The 20,781-nt window shown below is 43.2% G+C and overlaps 2 protein-coding genes across 2 annotated transcripts in view; both read left to right on the forward strand.

The window, feature by feature from the left end:
• Positions 1-20,781, forward strand: part of LOC149141953 (uncharacterized) — a 443,876-nt gene that overhangs the window by 297,146 nt on the left and 125,949 nt on the right. The gene's annotated exons all lie outside the window — the stretch shown is intronic.
• On the forward strand, positions 998-2,004 carry LOC149141956 (uncharacterized). The gene is made up of 3 exons (XM_089449659.1): positions 998-1,118; positions 1,202-1,343; positions 1,448-2,004. The coding sequence occupies exons 1-3, from the start codon at positions 1,001-1,003 to the stop codon at positions 1,929-1,931; spliced, it is 744 nt and encodes a 247-aa protein (XP_089305785.1). The 5' UTR covers positions 998-1,000; the 3' UTR covers positions 1,932-2,004.

Here is a 20,781-nt window from a genome sequence, read left to right on the forward strand (position 1 = left end):
TCTTCTTCAAGATGAAAAGACTGAGTGCACTGCTAGATTGGCAGAGTTTAGGGCATCATGGGAGCACACTGGATGCACAGTCATGTCAGATGGTTGGACTGATCAGAAGGGTAGGACCCTTCTTAACTTCTTGGTTAGTTGTCCCAAGGGGACAATGTTTATGAAATCTGTTGATGCATCTGACCACATTAAAGATGCACGTTTATTATGTGAGTTGTTGGACATCTTCATTCAGGAAGTAGGCCCAAGCAATGTTGTCCAAGTCATAACGGACAACGCTGCAAATTATGTTGCAGCTGGCAAGATGCTTATGGAGAGGTATCCTAACTTGTTTTCGACACCTTGCGCTGCTCATTGCATTGACTTGATGTTGGAGGATATAGGTAAAATTCCTACTGTGAGGGATATTGTTGAATCATCCAAGAGCATAACAAAATTTATTTATAATCATTCATCTGTGCTTAGCTTGATGAGAAAATTCACCAACAAAAAAGAGTTGGTGCGGCCTGCCATTACACGATTTGCCACTACTTTCATATCTCTTCAGTCTCTGTTGAATTCTATGTGGGAGGTGAAGAGCATGTTTCTCTCAGCGGAATGGCGTTCTTTATCTATTAGTCGCAAACCGGAGGGAGAGGGCATATGCAGACTAGTTTCATATGATCAGAGCTTTTGGGCAGGAGTAGAGGAGGTGTGTGCCATTTCAGAACCTTTGGTAAAGGTTCTTCGGTTGGTTGATGGAGAGAAGCCCGCAATGGGCTACTTGTATGAGGCCATGGATAGGGCCAAAGAAGCCATCTGTGCTTATTATGCAGATAAGGGAGACGAGGGGTTGGAGAAACAACAGGTCATATGGGGAGTGATTGATCAGCGATGGAACAATACCCTCCATCGCCCCATTCATGCTGCAGGTGTCTACCTCAACCCTGCATTTTCTTATGCTTGTGGTTTCAGATTTGATGCCGAGGTGATGGATGGATTCTTCACTTGTGTCGAGAGGATGGTGTCATCTAGGCGAGAACGTGAGGAGATTTCTAAAGAAATGGAGGTCTATAGGATGGCCACTGGCACATTTTGTTTTGACATGGCTATTCAGAATAGGACGACCAAAATGCCAGGTAAGTTTCAGTTTGTTTCAAATTTTCAAGTTTAGAATTTCAATGTTTTTTTTTATGTTTCTCATTTTTCTTTTAACTTGTAGATGCTTGGTGGACAAGCTATGGTGCCAGAGTACCAAATCTCCAAAATCTTGCCATTCGAGTGCTCAGCCAAACATGCAGTTCCTCTGGGTGTGAGCGCAACTGGAGTGTATTTGACAAAATACACTCCAAAAAGCGCAACAGGTAAAAACTAAAAAGATTTCAAATTAAATTTTTTGAATTCATTTGATTAATTTTAATATTTAAATTTTCTAAGTACTAATTTACAATCTATGACCCTAATACAGATTGGAATCCAAACGCCTCAATGACATGGTATACGTCTACTACAATCTTCGATTGTGGGTGAGACAGCTTCAGAAACCTACTGATGTGGAAGCCATCTCATTGGACAATATTGATACCACCGCTGCATGGAGAGTCGAGACTGAGAGGCCAATCTTGGACACGATCCCGGATTGGTTAGGTGTGGATCTAGAGGATGTAGCAGTTGCAGAGGAGGGAGAGCTAGAGATAGAGGAGGAGGAGGCGGAGCAACATCAGGGTCAGGAGGCAGTAGCAGAGCTGGATGAGGATGCTGAGGAGGAGGTGACACCATCTAGGGTGGGCAGCAGCAGCGGCAGCGTAGCACAGAGGCCACCTCTTCCATCAGCTTCTAGAGGACGATTGAGTCCATTTCCTTTTGTATCCTCAGGGGCAGGGTCTTCTTCCTCTAGAGGAAAAGGCAAAGCCATTCCCTATTCCCGTAAAAGGGGAAGAGGATCTCAGTGACTGATTAGTGATTACTTGATGACTTTTAGATGACTCATGATGTACATTTATTATATTTTTTGTTGATATTTTTACTCTTGAGAGTTGAAACTCAGACAGGACTCAAAATTCAGGAGTGGATTCACTATTTTGATATGTGATGCAGCACTAGACTTCATATACATATTATATATTAGCTTTCTTTACATGTTTATGTGGAAATGCATTTATTTGATGTTGTGGATACTCTAGATGTTAAAAAAAATTAAAAAAAATGAATAATTTTGTGTTTTTTTAATTTTGCCGACTTTTTGCCGACTTTTTCAAAAAACTCCCGACTTTGCCGAGTTTTTCAACTTTTGGACCCTTGCCGAATTAATCCCGACAGTGACTTTTTCCACATTGGTATTAATATGAATCTGTGTTAGAATGGTCCAAAAGACATGGATCAAGCCAGATCTAATCTTAGCTATTGATTAGGGACTTAATCTTGGCCATTGATATGTCAATAGGAAAAGTATAAGAGGAGGCTTGAGGGTCACTTGGAGAGAACACCAGATGATCAGTCATTCTATTCTCTAGAGTGGGCTTTGCTAAGAGAGAAAGAATCAGTGATCGGAGAGCAGCTCAGGGGCATTGAGTACAGAGAGACAGAGAGGTAGAGATAGTGCCGGAAGAGCATAGCAGCCAGAGAAAGTGACGTAGGAGTAGCCAGTGCTCATGCAGGGCTACGCAGAGGCAGCTAAGTGCTGCGTAGAGCACCAGAGAGGCCAGCGTAGCTGATGCAGAGGGTCAGAGAGTTGACGCAGAGCCTCTTAGGGCTGACGCAGGGCCAGCGCTAGGCTAGGAGAGGCTGACGTAGTCTAGATTGGGCAGACGCTGGGGTTTCCGGGAGAGATTGGTGCTGAGTAGCTGCCGGAAGGATTATCCGGGGTTTCAGCGAGTAGATTTGTTAGAAACTGAGAGGTATTACTGGCAAGGAAATTCTTTGTTGGGTAGGCCAGTTTCGGCACCTAGGCAAGGAAATTCTCTGTTGGGTAGGCCAGTTTCAGCACCCAAATTGTACTCTGATATTGTTTAATAAGAAAACCCTCAGAGAGTTGCACTAGTTTTCTCATATTGTGTTTTTCCGGGGACATTAGCCCAAAAATAATGGTGTCATATGGTGTGTTGGCTTCTGTTTATTTTATTTGCTGATCTGTAATATGTTGAGCATGCACTAGTGTTTATTTTCAGTATTTACATTGTAAATAACTTCTTAAGGAAAATAAAAAGTAGGTAGGAATAAATTAGATAAAGTGCATGGAGGCTTTCTAACTAAGTAAACTTAGAAACTTCAACATGGTATCAGAGCGTGATTGCAGATCACAAGAGGACTAAAGGACATCAGCCAAGCGAAGCAATAGCAGCAGAAAACAGCGATCCTGAGGTGACATAAGTTGTTTCTAGCAGCGTAGAAGCCAAGGAGAGTGACGCAGAGCTAGCCAGAGCTCACACAGGGCTGCGCAGAGGCAGTCGGGATCTACGGAGAGCCTCAGAGAAGCCAGCGTTGCTGACGCAGAGGGCCAGAGGGCTGACGCAGGGCCTCCCAGGGCTGACGCAGACCCATCCGGGGTGACGCAGGGCCAGCGTGAGGCAGAGAGGGACTGACGCAGTCCACAGATAGGCAGTTGTTGGGGTTAGAAGGCTGCAAGAATATTGCAGAGTGGAGCTGGTCAGGTACTGTAGTCAAAACAATACCTAATAGAGCAAGGCCAGAGGAGTTGCTACATAGGGTTTCTAGTGAGGAACCTGGATCAGTGGTGCGGTTGCACAAGATGATCAGAGTAGGGGTCATCTCGACAAGTGGCAGAATGATTTCTAGGAGGGAAATCAGGACTCAGAGGGAGTCCAGAAGAGAACTTCCAGACGGGAAGTAAAGACTCAGAGGAGTTGAACAAAGAACTTCTAGGAGGGAAGTAGAGGAGCATCATGGCACTACACGGTGTAAGAGACCAGGATAGACTGGACGGAGCATCGAACTTCGTAGTCTGGAAGTCAAAAACCTTATCCGTACTTGACAAGAATCGTGTCAAGAACTTCGCAGTGAAGGTAATAGTTGTCTCAGTCGACCCCAATGATAATGACATGTACGAGGAGGTGATGGCGATGGCCAAGAGCATTATCCTTGATGGGGTCAAGGATCATGTAGTACCACACATAGTTGAGAAGGAAACGACATTTGAGATGTGGGAGGCTCTCAAGAAGCTGTATTAGGCTATCAGCATACTTCTGTGCAGAGAAGAATGTTGCTTGAGAATTAGATGAGGTCATATCAGATGAAGAAGGGACAATTGATTGACACCTTCCTCGGAGGACTGAATGAAATTCGAGATCAGTTGACTTCTATAGGGGCGACACTGGAGCAGGAGCCAATGGTGAGGATATCCCTGAATGTTAGTCTTATAGACTAGGAAGTATTTGTCCAGAGTATACTGGGCAGAGGGACACTTCCACCTTGGGAGGAGATGTGGGTAGCTCTTCGCCAGGAAGAGATCAGACGACAGTTGAAGACGGGTAGCAGCAGCAAGGGGATCAAAGTCAAGTAGGAGGAGGAAGATGTTGCCCTAGCATCTAAGGGAAAGCAAGAAAAGCGGAAGAAGAAAGATCTCTCCAAGATCAAGTGCTTCCACTGTGGGGAGCTGAGTCATTATGCGACCCAATGTCAAAGGAAGAAAAGTAAGGGAGAGTCTTCCAAGACTAAGGCAGCACCAACACGGGCAGAGAAGGAAGTGTTGATAGACGATGACTGTGCCATGAGTGCACATGCACCACTTGAGCGAAAGTGGGGAGACATTGAGCTGTAGTCAAGCGGACTACAGGCGATGAGGGGCAGGATCCTTGAGGTATCCAGACTCTTGGATTAGACCTTGCTACGGGAGCCCCGACGAAGAGTAGTAGGACTGGCTGAGTTGGGTAGAGTCAGATGCAGATGGAGCGGCGGAGAGAGCTACAGTGCAGGAATCCCGAGACAATGTGAGGTTAGCAGGTTGCAGCAATGCAAGAGACACAAGAGTGTTGACTAGTGCTGGATGGCACAGAGAGGTGTGGAATGGTGCGAGATGCAGGGAGTTTTTGTAGCAGCGTAGAGGTTAGAGAGGGAGCACTTGTCAGCAGTAGAGGGAGCTTCAGCATCAGTGGGTGTCTCTAGCCCAACAGGGAGGTCAGTTGGGAGATCAGTTGCTTACTTCTTAGTAACTGAGTTGTTGTACAACAGTGGGCAGCACGATGCAGTATGATGAGAGGAGGTGTAGTGCGGATGCAGTGCTGGGAGAAAGGACCAACAGCAGTGCGAATGCAGAGGGAGTTGTTGTATAGATGCAACAGTGGAAGTGGCAAAACCATGGGCAACAGTACATGGTGCAGCAGTGCAGAGGATGTCGGGCAGGAAGGCCTAGCACTAGCACAAGTACCGATGTTGGATGATCAGAGTAATGCTTAGTGAGGAGTATTGCTAGAGCATAGTCCTCGCTAAGAGAGAGTGTTGATTTGGGGTAGCATCGAATGTGCTCTAGCCACGAAATTTGGTGGAGAGGTTGGGGCACATGAGATCTCGAATACCCAGAAAGGGTTTGGGCAGATTCTAAACAGATCAGGAGATATTAAAATAATTAATATTTTTTATGGAGTCCCTAAGTCTAAACTTAGGGAAAATAAAATATTAATGTGTATTAATATGAATCTATGTTAGAATGGTCCAAAAGACATGGATCAATCCAGATCTGATCTTAGCCGTTGATTAGGGACTTAATCTTGGTTGTTGATATGTCAACAAGAAAAGTATAAGAGGAGGCTGGAGGGTCACTTGGAGAGAACACCAGATGATCAGTCATTCTATTCTCTAGAGAGGGGTTTGATAAGAGAGATAGAATCAGTGATCGAGGAGCAACTGAGGGGGATTAAGTACAGAGAGACAGAGAGGCATAGGTAGTGCCGGGAGAGCAGCCAAAGAAAGTGACACAGGAATAGCCAATGCTCACGCAGGGTCATGCAGAGGCAGCTATGTGCTGCGTAGAGCACCAGAGAGGCCAGTGTAGCTGACGCAAAGGGTTAGAGATCTGACGCAGGGTCTCCTTGGTGCTGACGCAGGCCAAGATAGGCTGACGCAGGGCCAACGATGGGCTAGGAGAGGCTGATAAAGTCCAGATTGGGCAGACGCTGGGGTTTTTGGGGCAGATTGGTGCTGAGTAGCTGCTGGAAGGATTATCCGGGGCTTCAGCCACTAGATTTGTCAGAAACTGAGAGGTATTATTGCCAAGGAAATTCTCTGTTGGGTAGGCCAGTTTCGGCACCCAGATTATACTCTGATATTTCTTAATAAGAAAACCCTCAGATAGCTGCACTGGTTTTCCCACATTGGGTTTTTCCGGGGAGATTAGTACAAAAATAATGGTGTCATATGGTGTGTTTGCTTCTGTTTCTTTTAGTTACCGATCTGTAATATGTTGACGATGCACTAGTGTTTATTTTCAGTTTTTACATTGTAAATAAATTTTTAAGGAAAATAACAAGTAGGTAGGAATAAATCAGATAAAGTGCATGGAGGGTTTCTAACTAAGTAAACTTAGAAACTTCAACAACTTCTTGTTTAGCAAGAGTTCTTCAAGCGAGGAGCTCACCCTTTTTTTGGGGGACTTTGAGTGCCACCCTTGGAAGGTTTTTCTTCATTTCTTCAGGAGGAGGATCTCATTGTGATTTCCAGTGATTGCATTCATCTTTGGGTGGTGCATATCACTGGAGGGCACAGTGAAGAGGAGGTTGATTTTGCTTGTGGTGTTTTGCAATGGATTTTGGGTGAGAGATTTTCCGGAGAGGAGGCATCGGAGGATTGTTGGCATTTGGGAGAGTTTTGGAGGTGGAGTGTGCTACCTTGCATGGTGATTTTCGCACTTCTTGGGCTAGCGCAGAGGCAACACTGGGTGCTTACGTGGAGGGTAGAGCATCAATATTTGAGGCTGAACTTCACCATGGAGGTTAAGGGAAATATTTGGAGAGGTGATTGCTGCATTTTTGGAGTTTGGAGGAAGATTTTGTTGGTGTTCCTTGCAGGTTGTATTCCTTGAGCAGTTTGGAGGGCATATGGCCTATTGGAGGCCGAATTTGAAAGGTCAAAATCCGGCCAAACCATTTATGGGTTTTTGACAAGGATCCTAGATATAAAGTTCCAAAATTTTTTGAGCACTGGAAATGGGGTTTCCAGCCATATCTTTGCAGTAGACAATGCAAAATTACTGGGGATTGCACAGTGCCTTTGGGGGTTGATTTTGTGAGGTCAAAATCGGGCCAAACCATTTATGCGTTTTTGTGGGTTTTGGTCAAGGAGATTGGGGTTGAATTTGCAGCATTTTCTGAGCATCGAGGTGGAGTTTCTTGCAGTCCCTTTTCAACAAGTAGTGTAGTTTTCTAGGCAGCGCAGAGCATTAGAGGAGCAATCATTTCCTGCATTTGAAATCATTGTATTAGCACCTAGGTTCTTTCACGCTTGCCATTGAGGCAAGCTGAGGTTCATTCCTCCATACCATTGTACTTGCTCCATTGATTAATAAAATGGCTCAGCTAGTTCTTACTTCTGGAGTTTTTATGAGCATTTGTTGATTGTTTAAAATTTATGTGTTGTAAATCGTTTTTGCTTTGCATATCACTGTTTATTTAAGTTAGGAACATTACAGGGGTATGAGAGCATGATCTTGGCCCAGCTGTGGGTAACTAGCAGATCATGAAAGATTTGGGTGTGAGTGCACAGTGACGGGTGAAATCGGAGACAAACCCATGGCTGAAGGGAAATCTAGTATGCATAAATTCTGTAGTGGAATCTGTTGGGACGACAAGAGGTTGGTTGAGTTGAGGAGGGTGACAAACCAGACCCATCATCACCCTTACAACATAGACGCTAGAGGTGAGCAGGTCGTGGGGGTGCAACCATCTACATCATGTGGGGAAAGTCAACAGAATCAGGGCACTAGATCTCTTGAAAAGGAGCAGGCAGGACAGGGACAGTTAGAGGGTGAGACCAGGGGATGCTTTTGCTGGTGGATACTTGGATTTAGATATCAGGATCCTGAGGAGGAGGTTGAGCATGATGCTGAGAGCCCACAGGATGGTGAGGAGCACATCGATCTACCTAGTGTGGCGCAGGAGTCACCATTATTCGAGACCTCTTTGATAGCCCCAGTTGGCACCTTGGTGGAGAGGATAGAGCCTACACACATAGAGCCATCTGTCGAGGAGGTGCCACCCATGGTTGAGGTGATGATAGTTGATGAGGTGTCTAGAGCTGTGACTGAGTCTACAGGTGATAGATACCCATGGCAGATTCATTAGTTCCAGGTTGACCTTCTAGCATTGAGAGAGAAGGCCACGACAGTACGAGAGGCCATTCTACAACAAAACGAGGAGCTGGAGGGCATGAGAGTGGTTTGTGCTGAGTCAGCAGCCAAACTGACTCGCGTTGGGGTATGGTTGGATTCCCTAATGGTACAACTAGAGTTCACTTTAGAGCATTAGAGAAGCCCTCTTCAGACATACATAGATGGGGCCTGTAGCATCAGTAGTTTACCTCTACACCTTGGAGAGAGAGAAGCAGATCCACCTCGACATATTTTATGTGTTGACTAGGCTGATGAGGTGAGGCGACATGAGCAGTGTAGGGTGCAACATTTGCAGGATGGAGGGCCTGTCCTGCGTATGAGATTTTGTACATTCAATCCCTCTCTTGGGGTTGGATGGTGAGAGATTCTGAGTTGGTACCCAGTGGAGTGGGCTATGGAGACGGTAGTAGACTCAGGTGGAGCTCAACCGAAGTTTCCAGGCACTGAGGATGCCGGAAGCCCTGACTGGCATTGGGATCCAGGAAGGACCACCTATCATTTCCCAGGTATATGGTTGACTACGGCCTGGATGGTATAGTTGACCTAGCAACTGAGCACGCGCATTCGCTAGGGGAGTCTTGATCAGCACAAGTGGCCAGCCAGCTTATGGGCAGACTCCTTTGGTTGTCTTGGTATGACGGTTGTGCGTGGGATCACAAGATGATCAACCTACTATGGCAAGAGTTTGTTGGAGGAGGTGGCATCGGTAGGCCTTGCCTTGAATGGAGCTGGAGATTCCTCACACTTGCGTAGGGCACGGAGGACACAGAGGAGCAGAGAAGTGGTGGCATCACTACTGGTACCTAGAGAGATTCACTTCTGGGGCCCCTCAGGGAGGATTTGGAGGGGAGGTCCCCTCATCGGAGAGCATGGTGATGCGAGGGTGGAGGTGATGATACAGGTTGGATGTGGGTTGACGCATAGGGACACAACTTTAGGCCATCTCATTCGGGGATGGGTAGGAGCATCTAGCATGGAAAGGTGGTCTGCAGATGGGCATGGAGACGCATGGGGGTGTGCCATAGTATGATGGACTGTGTTGTGGAGTGGGAGTGCCTCACATTGCATTCAGCACATGCGGAGAGCGACTGGTGCAGTGACACAGACGGGACACAGGACGGTAGAGGATGGCATAGCCGTAGCTGGGGGTATCCAGTGGTGTACCAGGACAGGTTGCATCATACAGTGGCATGTCGAGGAATGAGGTGTTGCTCGGTGGTGTGCAGTGATGCATGGTGCGGTGCAGCTGGCTCTTGGAGCGTTATGTCCATGGAGGCCTATGGACAGGGGCATTAGGTGTACCATTGGATGCAACTCACCTAGGATCGATGAGGACATTGTTGAGCATATGGGGACACCATGTTTAGTGGAGACACGGCTTCGAGGGGGTTAACAGTAGATTCGATGTGGAGAGAGGGTCATCCACAGGATTTCTCTTGAGTATTCCGACAGATTCTTGATCATACCCTTTGGGACAAACCCACCCATCATCCTCCAGTGTTGCTTACAGTTGCAGAGCGTTTGGTTGTTACCCCTTGACACTCTCCATTTGGGCAGTAGGACATGGGAGGCTCACCTATGTAGTTGGATGAGACATTGCATGTCATGGGCTGGGAGGAGACTCTCCAGTTGAGATACTTGGTAGGTGCACGAGCTGACGGATACAGGCATAGGGATGGTGTTGTTGATTGTTGAGCTAGCATATGTTCCACCCCTGGGCTCACACTTGGGGAGGTGATCGAGAGGAAGTTGCGTGTTGCTTTTTCAACTGGATAACTCGAGGCGTTGGGGGAGCATGAGCTGCAGGGGATGGTAGTCCTTGTCGGTAGGATGATGGCGAGGCTTCTGGCAATACCCGAGCACATCATTAGGAGCTGGAATAACAGATCTTGCTATGTGATTTGGCAGGCGCAGAGCAGTTGGTTATTTGTGACACAGGTTCTTGATGCTCGGTGTCTACCTATTGGATACCTACAGGAGACACAAACAGGGCACAGGGGGGTCCCAATAGCTAGCAACATGTCACAACGACAGACAGACAGGATTGGGGGTTGTGGACCTCTAGTATGGTTAAGGGATCGAGAGATCTAATGGATTGGTGGGATACTCCACTCCTCAGTGAGCATGGTCGGGATAACTGGCAGACTGATTCATTCACAGGCGGACACATGGGGGATCACCGAAGCCCTCACCATAGGGAAAGGCAGATTGTTGCTCAGGATTGGGGCTAGCCATGGAGTGATAGGTGCTGACATTGTTGAGTCGCTTTGGCAAGATTGGCCTAGCCTCGATCATTGCATAGATTATGGTCGAGAGTTATGGGAGAGGAGGCTCTGGTATGAGCATGCTAGACCATAGTTACAGGAAGCGTCCCCCCTGGTTCCAAGGCTTGAAGCGCGTCCCGTGCGGATGCATCCAGGAAGCGTCCCCGGAAGCGCGCTTCCGCCTGTTTTGGACGCTTCCTGGACAATTCCTAGACGCTTCCGCCTGTTTTGGACGCTTCCACCTGTTTGGGATGCTTGTTTTGAGTATAAATGCAAATATATATATATATATATATATATCAGACGCTTCGCTTCCTAGATTTTTGGAAAATGATGCTTCCGTGTCCCCACTTCCAAAAAATGTCCCTGCTTCGTCCCCGCTTCGTGCAACATTGTGCTAGACTGTCAGTCATGACCAGAGTGTCACAATGTTAGCAGGATAGGTTCCTTCTGCGATGGGCAGGGGATTCTGGCATAATAGGGTTGAACAGTTCAGCGACCCATATTGGTGAGTTGGTTTCTACAGGGGAGGGTCATCTAGATCCTCCATTTGGTTTTATTGATTCATTGATGGTGTGGGGAACTTCACTGGTGTGGCATGGTGATCGACAGGAGATCGGGGGAGGCCCAGGTAGACGAGGGTTCAATCCCACCAGGATTGGATTGCATCTTCAGGAGTTTACTCTTGTAGTGCATGAGATGGGCTATTCAGTAGGGCAACTTCATGACGATTTGGATGGAGTTTTACATCATCAGGATGCTCTGCTTATTGGCAGTAAACAGAGGGGTTCTAATGCCCCTATTTGGCAGGATAATGAGTGGAGCAAGGGGTGCTTCACGATGATCAGGTTTGCCTGGGATCTTGGTATTGAGGGACCCCTTCACTATAGGATAGTACAACAATCAGGGACGAACCAATGGCATATTTACGAACCTGGTAACGTTTCCAGAGACAGTGGGGATCGACGGTCAGAGAGGGCACTTGTTTAGGCACTACTTGAGGACAAGCAATCTTTGGTGCATTGGAGGAGCTTTCTGGATGAGGATACTACTTGCGAGGGCGAGCACATACTTGGGCATCCAACACTGAAGTTGCTTGGGGACAATCAACATTTGGGAGGGGAGGATTGTAGTGCCCCTTCCTAAACTATTTTGGAACAGGATTAATCTCTACATTTTGGGGTCAATTTTGTTGATTAGTGGTTGTCATTGATGTCAACCCAAGCAGCACCATGGGCTACCCTATCTTGCAAGGGCATTCTGACTTGACAACTCATATTATTTAGCATCAAAGATCTTCTCAATGGATTCTACTCATCGAGATGTTTCTGTTGATATATGGTACGCCTCCTAGTTCTTCACGGTTTGAGAGTTATTTGTGTTTGAAGTCGGAAACCCCATTAGTGGGCTAAAACCCCAGGGGTTGAGACATCACCTTATCCACCAACGGTTTTCAATATATGACAGGGTTTCTCACCATAATCTCACCTCGTATAAGTTGAATAACTTGAAAATCCAAAGATAGTGAACCAATCATTGACTTAATACACTCATGTGTCACCTACAACCACACCAAAAAGGGTTAGTGTACAAATTCCTTAGAGCTTAAACAAACAATTTATCAATAACTATTAAATTAAATTAATTTTATTATAAAAACAAAAAAATAGAAAATTAAAATGTGTCCCTCTCCAAAACACTATAACACATTCTAAACACAATCAACATGTAATTCGTTTGCTTAAGGCTTAAGGTGATATATCATTTAGTTAAATAAATATTTTTTTGAACTCCAACGACATCCTTACTTAAGGTTTGACGTATTAATTTAATAGTGTTTTATTAGGAAATTGTGTTCCAATTTTTAAGGCCTCCAACGTTTATTATTGGAGCCCCTTCTATGTTCTTCAACGGTCATCCTAGATGTATAAAAAGGTGACCCTGCCTCACCTATTTTGGTATGTACTTCAACAGATGATTAAGTAAGAACACTCTGAATTTGTGTCCACACCTGAGGAGCTGTAACACAAGTATCAACAGAGGTGTAAGGTGTGTTTTTGGTCTCTTGGAGGTTTGGTCTAATTGCAGGGTGCCTTGCAAAAGGAGAGCGAAGAACTTCTTGATAATATTTTCTGAAATCTCACAGGATTAACAAGAAGGATAAGGTTTTTTCTTAAGCTCGATCTTAATTATTATTGGGACTGTTAAGAGTACAGGACTCGTGTTTAGAATACAGGACTGTTTTTTCTTGTGGTTCGGTTAGATTGCAGATCCATTGGAGCAAAGCTATAGCTACACCATTACAATTCATATATGTGATTTAGGCTCGAAATCCTCCCTCAAAACATCGATAATCATTAAGGAGAGTAAGTTCAGGCCATCATCTGAAGATGTCACTTGAAATTCTTTTAAAAAAACCATCCTGTTGCAGAACAATGTGTAAAAAAAAATAAAAAAATGAAGGTATGATTTTAATTGAAAAAGACTCTTATTTCGTTCCTCCCGACAAGAGCTTCCTTTGTTTACTGGCGGTTCCGAGAACATGGAAGGGGCGGACAAAACAACAAACCCTCTGCATCACAAGGTCAACTGAAGCTCTTTTCGTGCTGTGTCAAACCCGGGACAATCTGTTGCTCCTAGGCGCCCGCTGTCATCCTCCTTCCCTGCGATCGGTAGAACATCTTCCTCGGTGCCCCATCCTGCCCTTGTTCATCTTGACTATGCTCCAGGGCTGGACTGCCCACCCCTCTCCCCGGATACCCTGAACCTTTTGGGTTCCTTCTTGCAAGCATCGCCTACCTTCGATGCGCCCCCATCACAGCTCCCCCACATCTCCACTCTGCCTGGATTTGCACCCACCTTTGGTTCAATACCTGATCCTCTCCCTCCTAACCCTAACCTCTTTGCTGGTCCATCGAACCCTCCTCTGACTAACCCTAACCCTAGCACCCCCATCCGCTCTGGTTGTTTCAGCTCCCCTATTCCTACCCCGAAATCCACCCCCTCCACCCTGCAGACAGTTAACCAAGGCATCCATGGTATGCCAAAAGACTACCCAACGGCTAAGTGCTCCGACAAACAGAAAAAGGGCCGGTGTCTTAGGGTGGGAGACAGGGACATCAGGCTGGCTCTGGGGGAGGATCTTACTATGGGTGAAGTGGACAACACTGCTAAGTGTTGGTAGGGCGTGTTCGAGGGAGGAATTACACTGTAGAAAGGTTACGCCTCTGGATGGAGTAAATCCAGTGCTCCCTCCTCAAAGAATTACCCATTATTCATGTACTGCCGAGGGGTTGGTTTGCTTCTCATTTTCACCTGGAGGAATACATGGACTGGATCCTCTCGAGGTTTTGGCACATTGAAATGGCGCTAGTTTTGCTGAAGCGTTGGGACCCTTTGTTCGATCTAGCGTGAACAGTTGGGGGCAGGCCCTATTTGGCTTAGGCTTTCGGGTCTCCCTCTGCAATACTGGACTCCCACCATCTTTAAGCGTATTGGAGACGCATTGGGCACCTACCTGGACCACGACCAGACCTTCGAATCGACTGGGATCATGACCATGGCCCGTATACTGGTTCATTTGGACACTCAAGCCGGGTTGGAGGAGAAGATAACCTTACTCTGGTGTCATTTCACCCGCAGACAAAATCTAGACTATGAAGGTATGGCCTTCTGGTGCAGACGCTGCCACAAAGTTGGCCATCTGTTCAAATACTGTCCCCTTCTCATAAATTCGCCTACTGCAGCTAAGGGATCGATGCATAGGCAATCTGAAGAGCCAATGGTGGACATGCTACCCCTAGATCCGGAAGGTACAAAGGAAGAAGCTGGGAATAATTTTCAGAACTCCAGTGCATCCTAGAAGCGGCCTCTTTCTCCATCGAAGACCAGATCCAGATTTGCGGCAGAAGCTGCTCCTTCATCGGGGAACGCAATGCAGCCACGGAAAAGTTATCGAAAGAGGCAACGAATCAACCTTGAGGAGAATGGTTGATCAGAGAACACATACAGGCACAGGTTTATTAGTACTACCATAGACCGTATATAGACCGAATTTTGTAAAGGGTAGATGTGCCTGTCGTCGCACAGAATGTCTAGGCACTGCGACAACGCTCAGATCGGGGGCTGTCACCTTGATCCCCAATCTCTCTGTTTAAGTTGTCTCCCTACAGCAGGCTAAGGGGGGTAGACCCTATGGAAAAAATGGAATGAAGAAGAACTAGTTGGGAACCAACCAATTCGGGAGACACAGCGAGGCGATCAAGTACTTGATTAAGATTTAGCAAGACTTAGGATTTGATTAGATTTTAAACGATTGATACCAGTGCCTTATGGAGTCAACGATCTTGCTAGGGAAATTAAGACCAAGTAATCGATTAGCAACTGCTGCTTAGATGAATGACTATTTTATATGAAATGCAGATCCTAAAACTAATGTGAGATGCAAGAATCTTGGTTAATTTTAGTTAAATGCCTATTTAAATGTGAATCCTTCAATCTTTTATGTGTTGAGCCTGATTTCGTAGTAATTGGCAGAGAGAAGATCAGGAGAAGCACACTAAGGTGTGATTAACGATACCTCTCCTGAAATTCTAACATACCTGGTGCCTTTGGCGCTGTAGAGAACTGTGGCTCTAACGACTGCAAGGTCACTGTTTTAAGTACTATTAAAAAATGCTTCTCAAGAAAAGATGGATGGAGATCTATCTGTCTATCGACCAAGCTTATGCTTAGAAGTAAATTTTATCTATGCAAAGTTAACTTATATGCAAATGCACCAGAAGATGAGATGAAGTTAGACTCGAGAATGGGAAAACACTTATGTCGCAAAAGCCCTCAATTACCCAAATGAAATGCTTGCCTTTTTTTAGATGAAGACTTAGAAAGTAAACTCTTGAAAATACTATAGTTAAAACACCAGCTTATTTCAAATCTTCTTGATACAATTTAGTTCAAAAAGAACAAAAACAACTTTGCAATTAATATCAACAGATGCTAAAAAAATACTCAGTTTATGAAACAAAAGATATGCATTTTATCACAATTCCATGACATAGTACTTAATTTTCAGAAATTAGTTTTTAGGACAGCAGTAAGAAAAACTTTATGACAACAACAATATGACAATGAAAACAGTAAGCTATCAATGATATCTTTATGCCAAAAATTTACCAAAATTTTTCCAAACTTGCCCACATGAATTATCAAAAATTTTCAGCCTGTTATGATGTGATTTCCAGAATTATATCAGATCTGATATACTTATTACAACGAGCAATTAAAACATGAAATAAGCCTAATGATGAATGTCCAACTCAAGAAATTAATTCCTTAATGTATTAGACAACTTAAGAACTAATTTTAGGCTAACCCACATGAAATTTTTTCACTGTTATATTTCAGACTTTAGAAATAGAATTATTCAGAGATAATAGTGACCCAACATGTAGATCCAGGCCAAATTCTTGATACACATCAAACATAAATGACTTATTAATGTATTTAACAATTTTTTTAGTTAATTTCAAACCACTTAGAGGTGTTTTTCACCACTACTAGAAAGGTATATGATATGCATTTTATCACAATTCCATGACAGAGTAGTTAATTTTCAGAAATTAGTTTTTAGGACAGCAGTAAGAAAAACTTTATGACAGCAGCAGTATGACAATGAAAACGGTAAGCTATCATTGATATCTTTACACCAAAAATTTACCGAAATTTTTCCAAACTTGCCCACATGAATTATAAAAAAATTTCAGCCTGTTATGATGTGATTTCTAGAATTATATCAAATTTGATATACTTATTACAACCAACAATTAAAACATGAAATAAGCCTAATGATGAATGCCCAACTCAAGAAATTAATTCCTTAATGTATTAGACAACTTAGGAACTGATTTTAGGCTAACCCACATGGAATTTTTCCACTGTTGTATTTCAGACTTTAGAAACATAATTATTCAGAGATAACAGTGACCCAAAATGTAGATCTAGGCCAAATTCTTGATACACATCAAACATAAATGACTTATTAATGTATTTAGCAATTTTTTTAGTTAATTTCAAACCACTTAGATGTGTTTTTTACCACTATTTGAAAAGTATATGACTGCTGTAGCAAACAGTGAGGAAGAAGATAGTTTAGAGATCAAACCCTTAGGCCCTAGGGCTTGAAGATCACTTGCCCAAGTTGCCAAAAAATTTCAATATCTGAAACACAAATTTTTATCAAATTTTCTGCAAAAACCCACTAATGATTAGCTTCAAAAAATCAGATATTCAAATTAGAAATGGAGCAAGGGAATATAGGGCCAATGAGAGCTAGCACTAGGCCCAATAGAACTAGCATCGGGCTAAGAGAAGGTAGATCTGAGCTTAGGAGCCCAAAAATTTGAAACCCTTGTTTTAAAATAAAATATTTTGCTTTAGATCTTCAGATTTATTGCAAAATCTTTAATGGCTGGCCTTGTAAAAAGGTTTGGGATAAGATATTGCCATCCAGGGCCTAGATCTGTCTCAAAACCCCTAGATCTGCTTGAAAAATCTTAGATCTGAAGATTTACTTGGCTAATTTCTCAGATCTATTACTGCGAACAATCTTTGAGCCCAGATCTTACCCTCCAGGGTCTAGATCTAGCTCAGATCTGAAGATTTACTTGGCTGATTTCTCAGATCTATTCCTACAAACAATCTTTGAGCTCAGATCTTGCCCTCCAGTGTCTAGATCTAGCTCAGATCTGAGGATTTACTTGGTTGATTTCCCATATCTATTCTTGCAAACAATCTTTGAACCCAGATCTTGCCCTCCAGGGTCTAGATGTAGCTCAGATATGAAGATTTTCTTGGTTGATTTCTCAGATCTATTTTTGCACAAGTGAAAAGAGAAAAACCCAATACCCAATATGTACAGAAATAGAGAAAATCCCAAAAACCCAAGTGTTAAAATTCAAAATTATGTTACAAAATTTCTGATCTACACAAGTAAATAACAGATCTATACAAATAATGTACAGATCTATACAAATAATTTACAAATCTATCAGATCTGAGGAGTATGAGTCCAACTTCGCTTCCAAATCTGATAATCTAAGACTCTTAATAGCCAGATCTATCAAAATTTCCACAAAATATTTAAAATATTTTGAAATTTTAGAGAGGTATTAGCCCAAAAACACCCTGCAAAAAAAAAGATTATCGTTAGATAAATCCAGGGCTTATATGAAGTAGGCTTTTCAGAAAATATGTATTGAGAGTTGGCTTGTCCAACCGATAATTATCCCCAAACGCTCAATGAGAACCTGAGAGATCTTCTGCAAACACTAGATCAACCATCAAATCAAGTAGAGAAATAGAACAACAATAAAATTCTGAATAAATAGAGATACCTGTTACTTCAATCAAAATTAAATATGTTACCCTAGATCCAACAAATTGAATAAGATACCTGTATCAGATTATTATAAGAGAGCTATTGATTGATAGTTTTCACATAATATTAAGCAGAAATTAAAACAATGTTACCATAAATTCATGAAGAGGAACACTATAGCACATTGAAACCCCAAAAAATTTTGGATTAATTCAAAAAAGTCTACAAGAGAGCTTGAGAGCTTAGTACACGATCCAGAGATTGGATGATCTCAACTGACAACGACCTCCTATTTAAAGAAAAATCTTCGAATGGTTAGTTCGAGTGATCTTTGTCAAAGTAATTTCGACCATTGATGAGGATCAAAATTTCTTTTAATCTCATCCGTCGAAATTTTAATTATTGAGGAAATTTCGAATTTTTCAATTAAATGTATTTTAATCAATGTTTTTAAAACCGGAACCGGTGACCGGACCGGTCCACCTAATGGACCGGTTTACCGACCGTAACTAGTCTAACCGGGACTGGTTTGGTCTAAACGAACCGGTTTTAAAAAAATACATTAAATAATTAATTTTAATGAAACAAAACTATTTTTAAGATTTAAAACCATGATTCCAAGCCAATAGAGACAAAATATGCAAAGTTTGCTCATTTATATACCATGTAAAGGTGAATATATCAAAATGGCACCGAGTGCTATACATATCATCGACGAAATATCAAAATACATAAGCAATGAGGCTCTAAATGGCCTATAAAGTCAAAAAACAATGCTGCAAGCTATGAGGCCATTGGCCTACTACAAGTCTACAGTGTACACATGATCAATCATCAAGTTCATCACCACTACTAGCCACAAGATCATCATCAGGAGATACATAGACATCATCTGGTTCAGAGTCTAAGGATGCCCTAGCCTGATTTGCAACCTCAGTATCAATGCCACCAATAACAATAGAAGTGGACCTAATGGAAGCACGAGTTTGTCAACCTGCACGACTAGTGCCTTCCATTGGTTCTTTGCCTTTCCTTGATGCCTTCACTAATCCTGGTTCTAATGCCGCCACATAATCTGCTTCATCCCTCGCTAAAGCCATGTCGATATCAAAATCAGCCTCAAACACAGGTTCTTCAGTCTCCTCCACCCATTCTGATGTTGGATCAATATCGTCCAACACAATGGATCTAGATCAAGTGTTTTGCTCATCATTTGGTTCCTCCTCAGTCGAAGGTTGTATTGCACGAAAACAAGATCATTTAACCGTTTTTGTTCCAAATGGTTTCTCTTCTTCGTGTGTATGCGCTCAAAAACAGACCAATTTCGCTCACAACCTAAAGCACTGCAAGTTTGACTGAGGACTCTAATTGCAAACCTTTGCAATTGAGGACACTGGCCACCAAATGACTCCCACCAATGTGCTGCAAAGAAAAAGACGTTAATTGGTAACTTAGTTTATAATTTGAATTGTAAAGAACGTAAACAATTTTAACTTGAAAAGAAAAACAAATTGGAAATTGAAATTGCTTACTTGGTTGGTCCACATCTCTTGCCATCTTTGCCAAGTTTTTGCCAAAAGTACCTCCTGCCATAGTGAAAACAATAAGTTGTCTATGTATTTCCAACTGGTCTACATGGCTAGGGACCATGCACTCCAAGCAATCAATCAATCCAGCTCTGACCTCCCCATCATGCAGATCTCCTAGCTGATTTTTATAATGATACTTTAGGTTCAAAAAATACCCAGTTGCATGTATAGGACGATGGAGTTGATCGTTCCATCTGTTATCAATGATCTCCCATATATGGCCATATTTAGCTAACCTGTCCTTGTAAGTTGCCCGTATTTGCTCCTTTGCCTGATCCATAGCCTCATAAATGTAGCCCATGGCCAATTTTTCCCCATCCACCATCCTTAGCACCTTAACAAGGGGCTTGGTAATTTTCACAAGCTCTATAGACCTTTTCCAAAAATAACTGTCTAACACTTTTTTTTGGTGTCTTTTCCATCTGGTTTACAAGCCCACCAAGATTCAGACCATTCTTCAGAGGAAAACATTTTCTCCAAGATTTTATGTTGACCATTGAGACATTACAACGTGAGGAAGTGAGTTGCAAATCTCGTAATTGCAGGCCTAACAAGCTCTTTTCCCCCAATGTTTTTCCTCATTAGGCTCAATACCCGTGAGTGGTTGTAAATGTATTTTGTAATGCACTTGGCATGCTCTATAGTGTTTTTTACCCGCTCCACTTTGCCTATATCCTCAAGCATAAGGTCTATGCAATGTGCAGCACATGGAGTCCAAAATATGGTCTTATATTTGGTCTCAAGCATCTTTCCAGCAAGAACATAGTTTGAGGCATTATCGGTGATGACCTGCACAACATGCTACTCCCCAACTTCCTGAATAATGTTATCCAAAAGCTCAAATAGAAGGGTTGCATCCTTCACCTTATCAGATGCATCAATTGGTTTTAAAAACATGGTTCCTTGAGGGCAAGAGACAAGGAAATTAATGATAGTGTGGTTCTTTCCATCGGTCCATCCATCTGACCTGATGGAACAACCTGTTTTGAGCCATGAATCTTTAAACTCAACCAAATACTCATCAATGGAAGATATCTCTTTTTGCAAAAGAGCTCCCCTCAAGTCATGCAACCTAGGGCCTTTGAAGCCTTTTCCTGCAGCTATAACAGAGTCCCACATATCTTGGTAATAAGGTGAGCGAGCAACATTAAATGGGATATCTGAATCATACCACCATCTAGCAATGTATTGATGAGAAGTTTCTTTGCATTGTTTTTTCCAATGTTGATCCAAAGT

Source organism: Pinus tabuliformis, chromosome X (assembly GCF_031772625.1).
Source record: "Pinus tabuliformis cultivar Carrire ecotype Pingquan chromosome X, CPIR1, whole genome shotgun sequence".
Lineage (NCBI taxonomy): Eukaryota > Viridiplantae > Streptophyta > Pinopsida > Pinales > Pinaceae > Pinus > Pinus tabuliformis.

Excerpts from the sequence above, each read along its gene's own strand:
- LOC149141956 (XM_089449659.1), top strand. The coding sequence starts at position 1,001 with ATGGTGTCATCTAGGCGAGAACGTGAGGAGATTTCTAAAGAAATGGAG. Across the intron at positions 1,119-1,201 it reads TAGGACGACCAAAATGCCAG|ATGCTTGGTGGACAAGCTAT; the intron begins GTAAGTTTCAGT and ends TTTAACTTGTAG. Across the intron at positions 1,344-1,447 it reads CACTCCAAAAAGCGCAACAG|ATTGGAATCCAAACGCCTCA; the intron begins GTAAAAACTAAA and ends ACCCTAATACAG.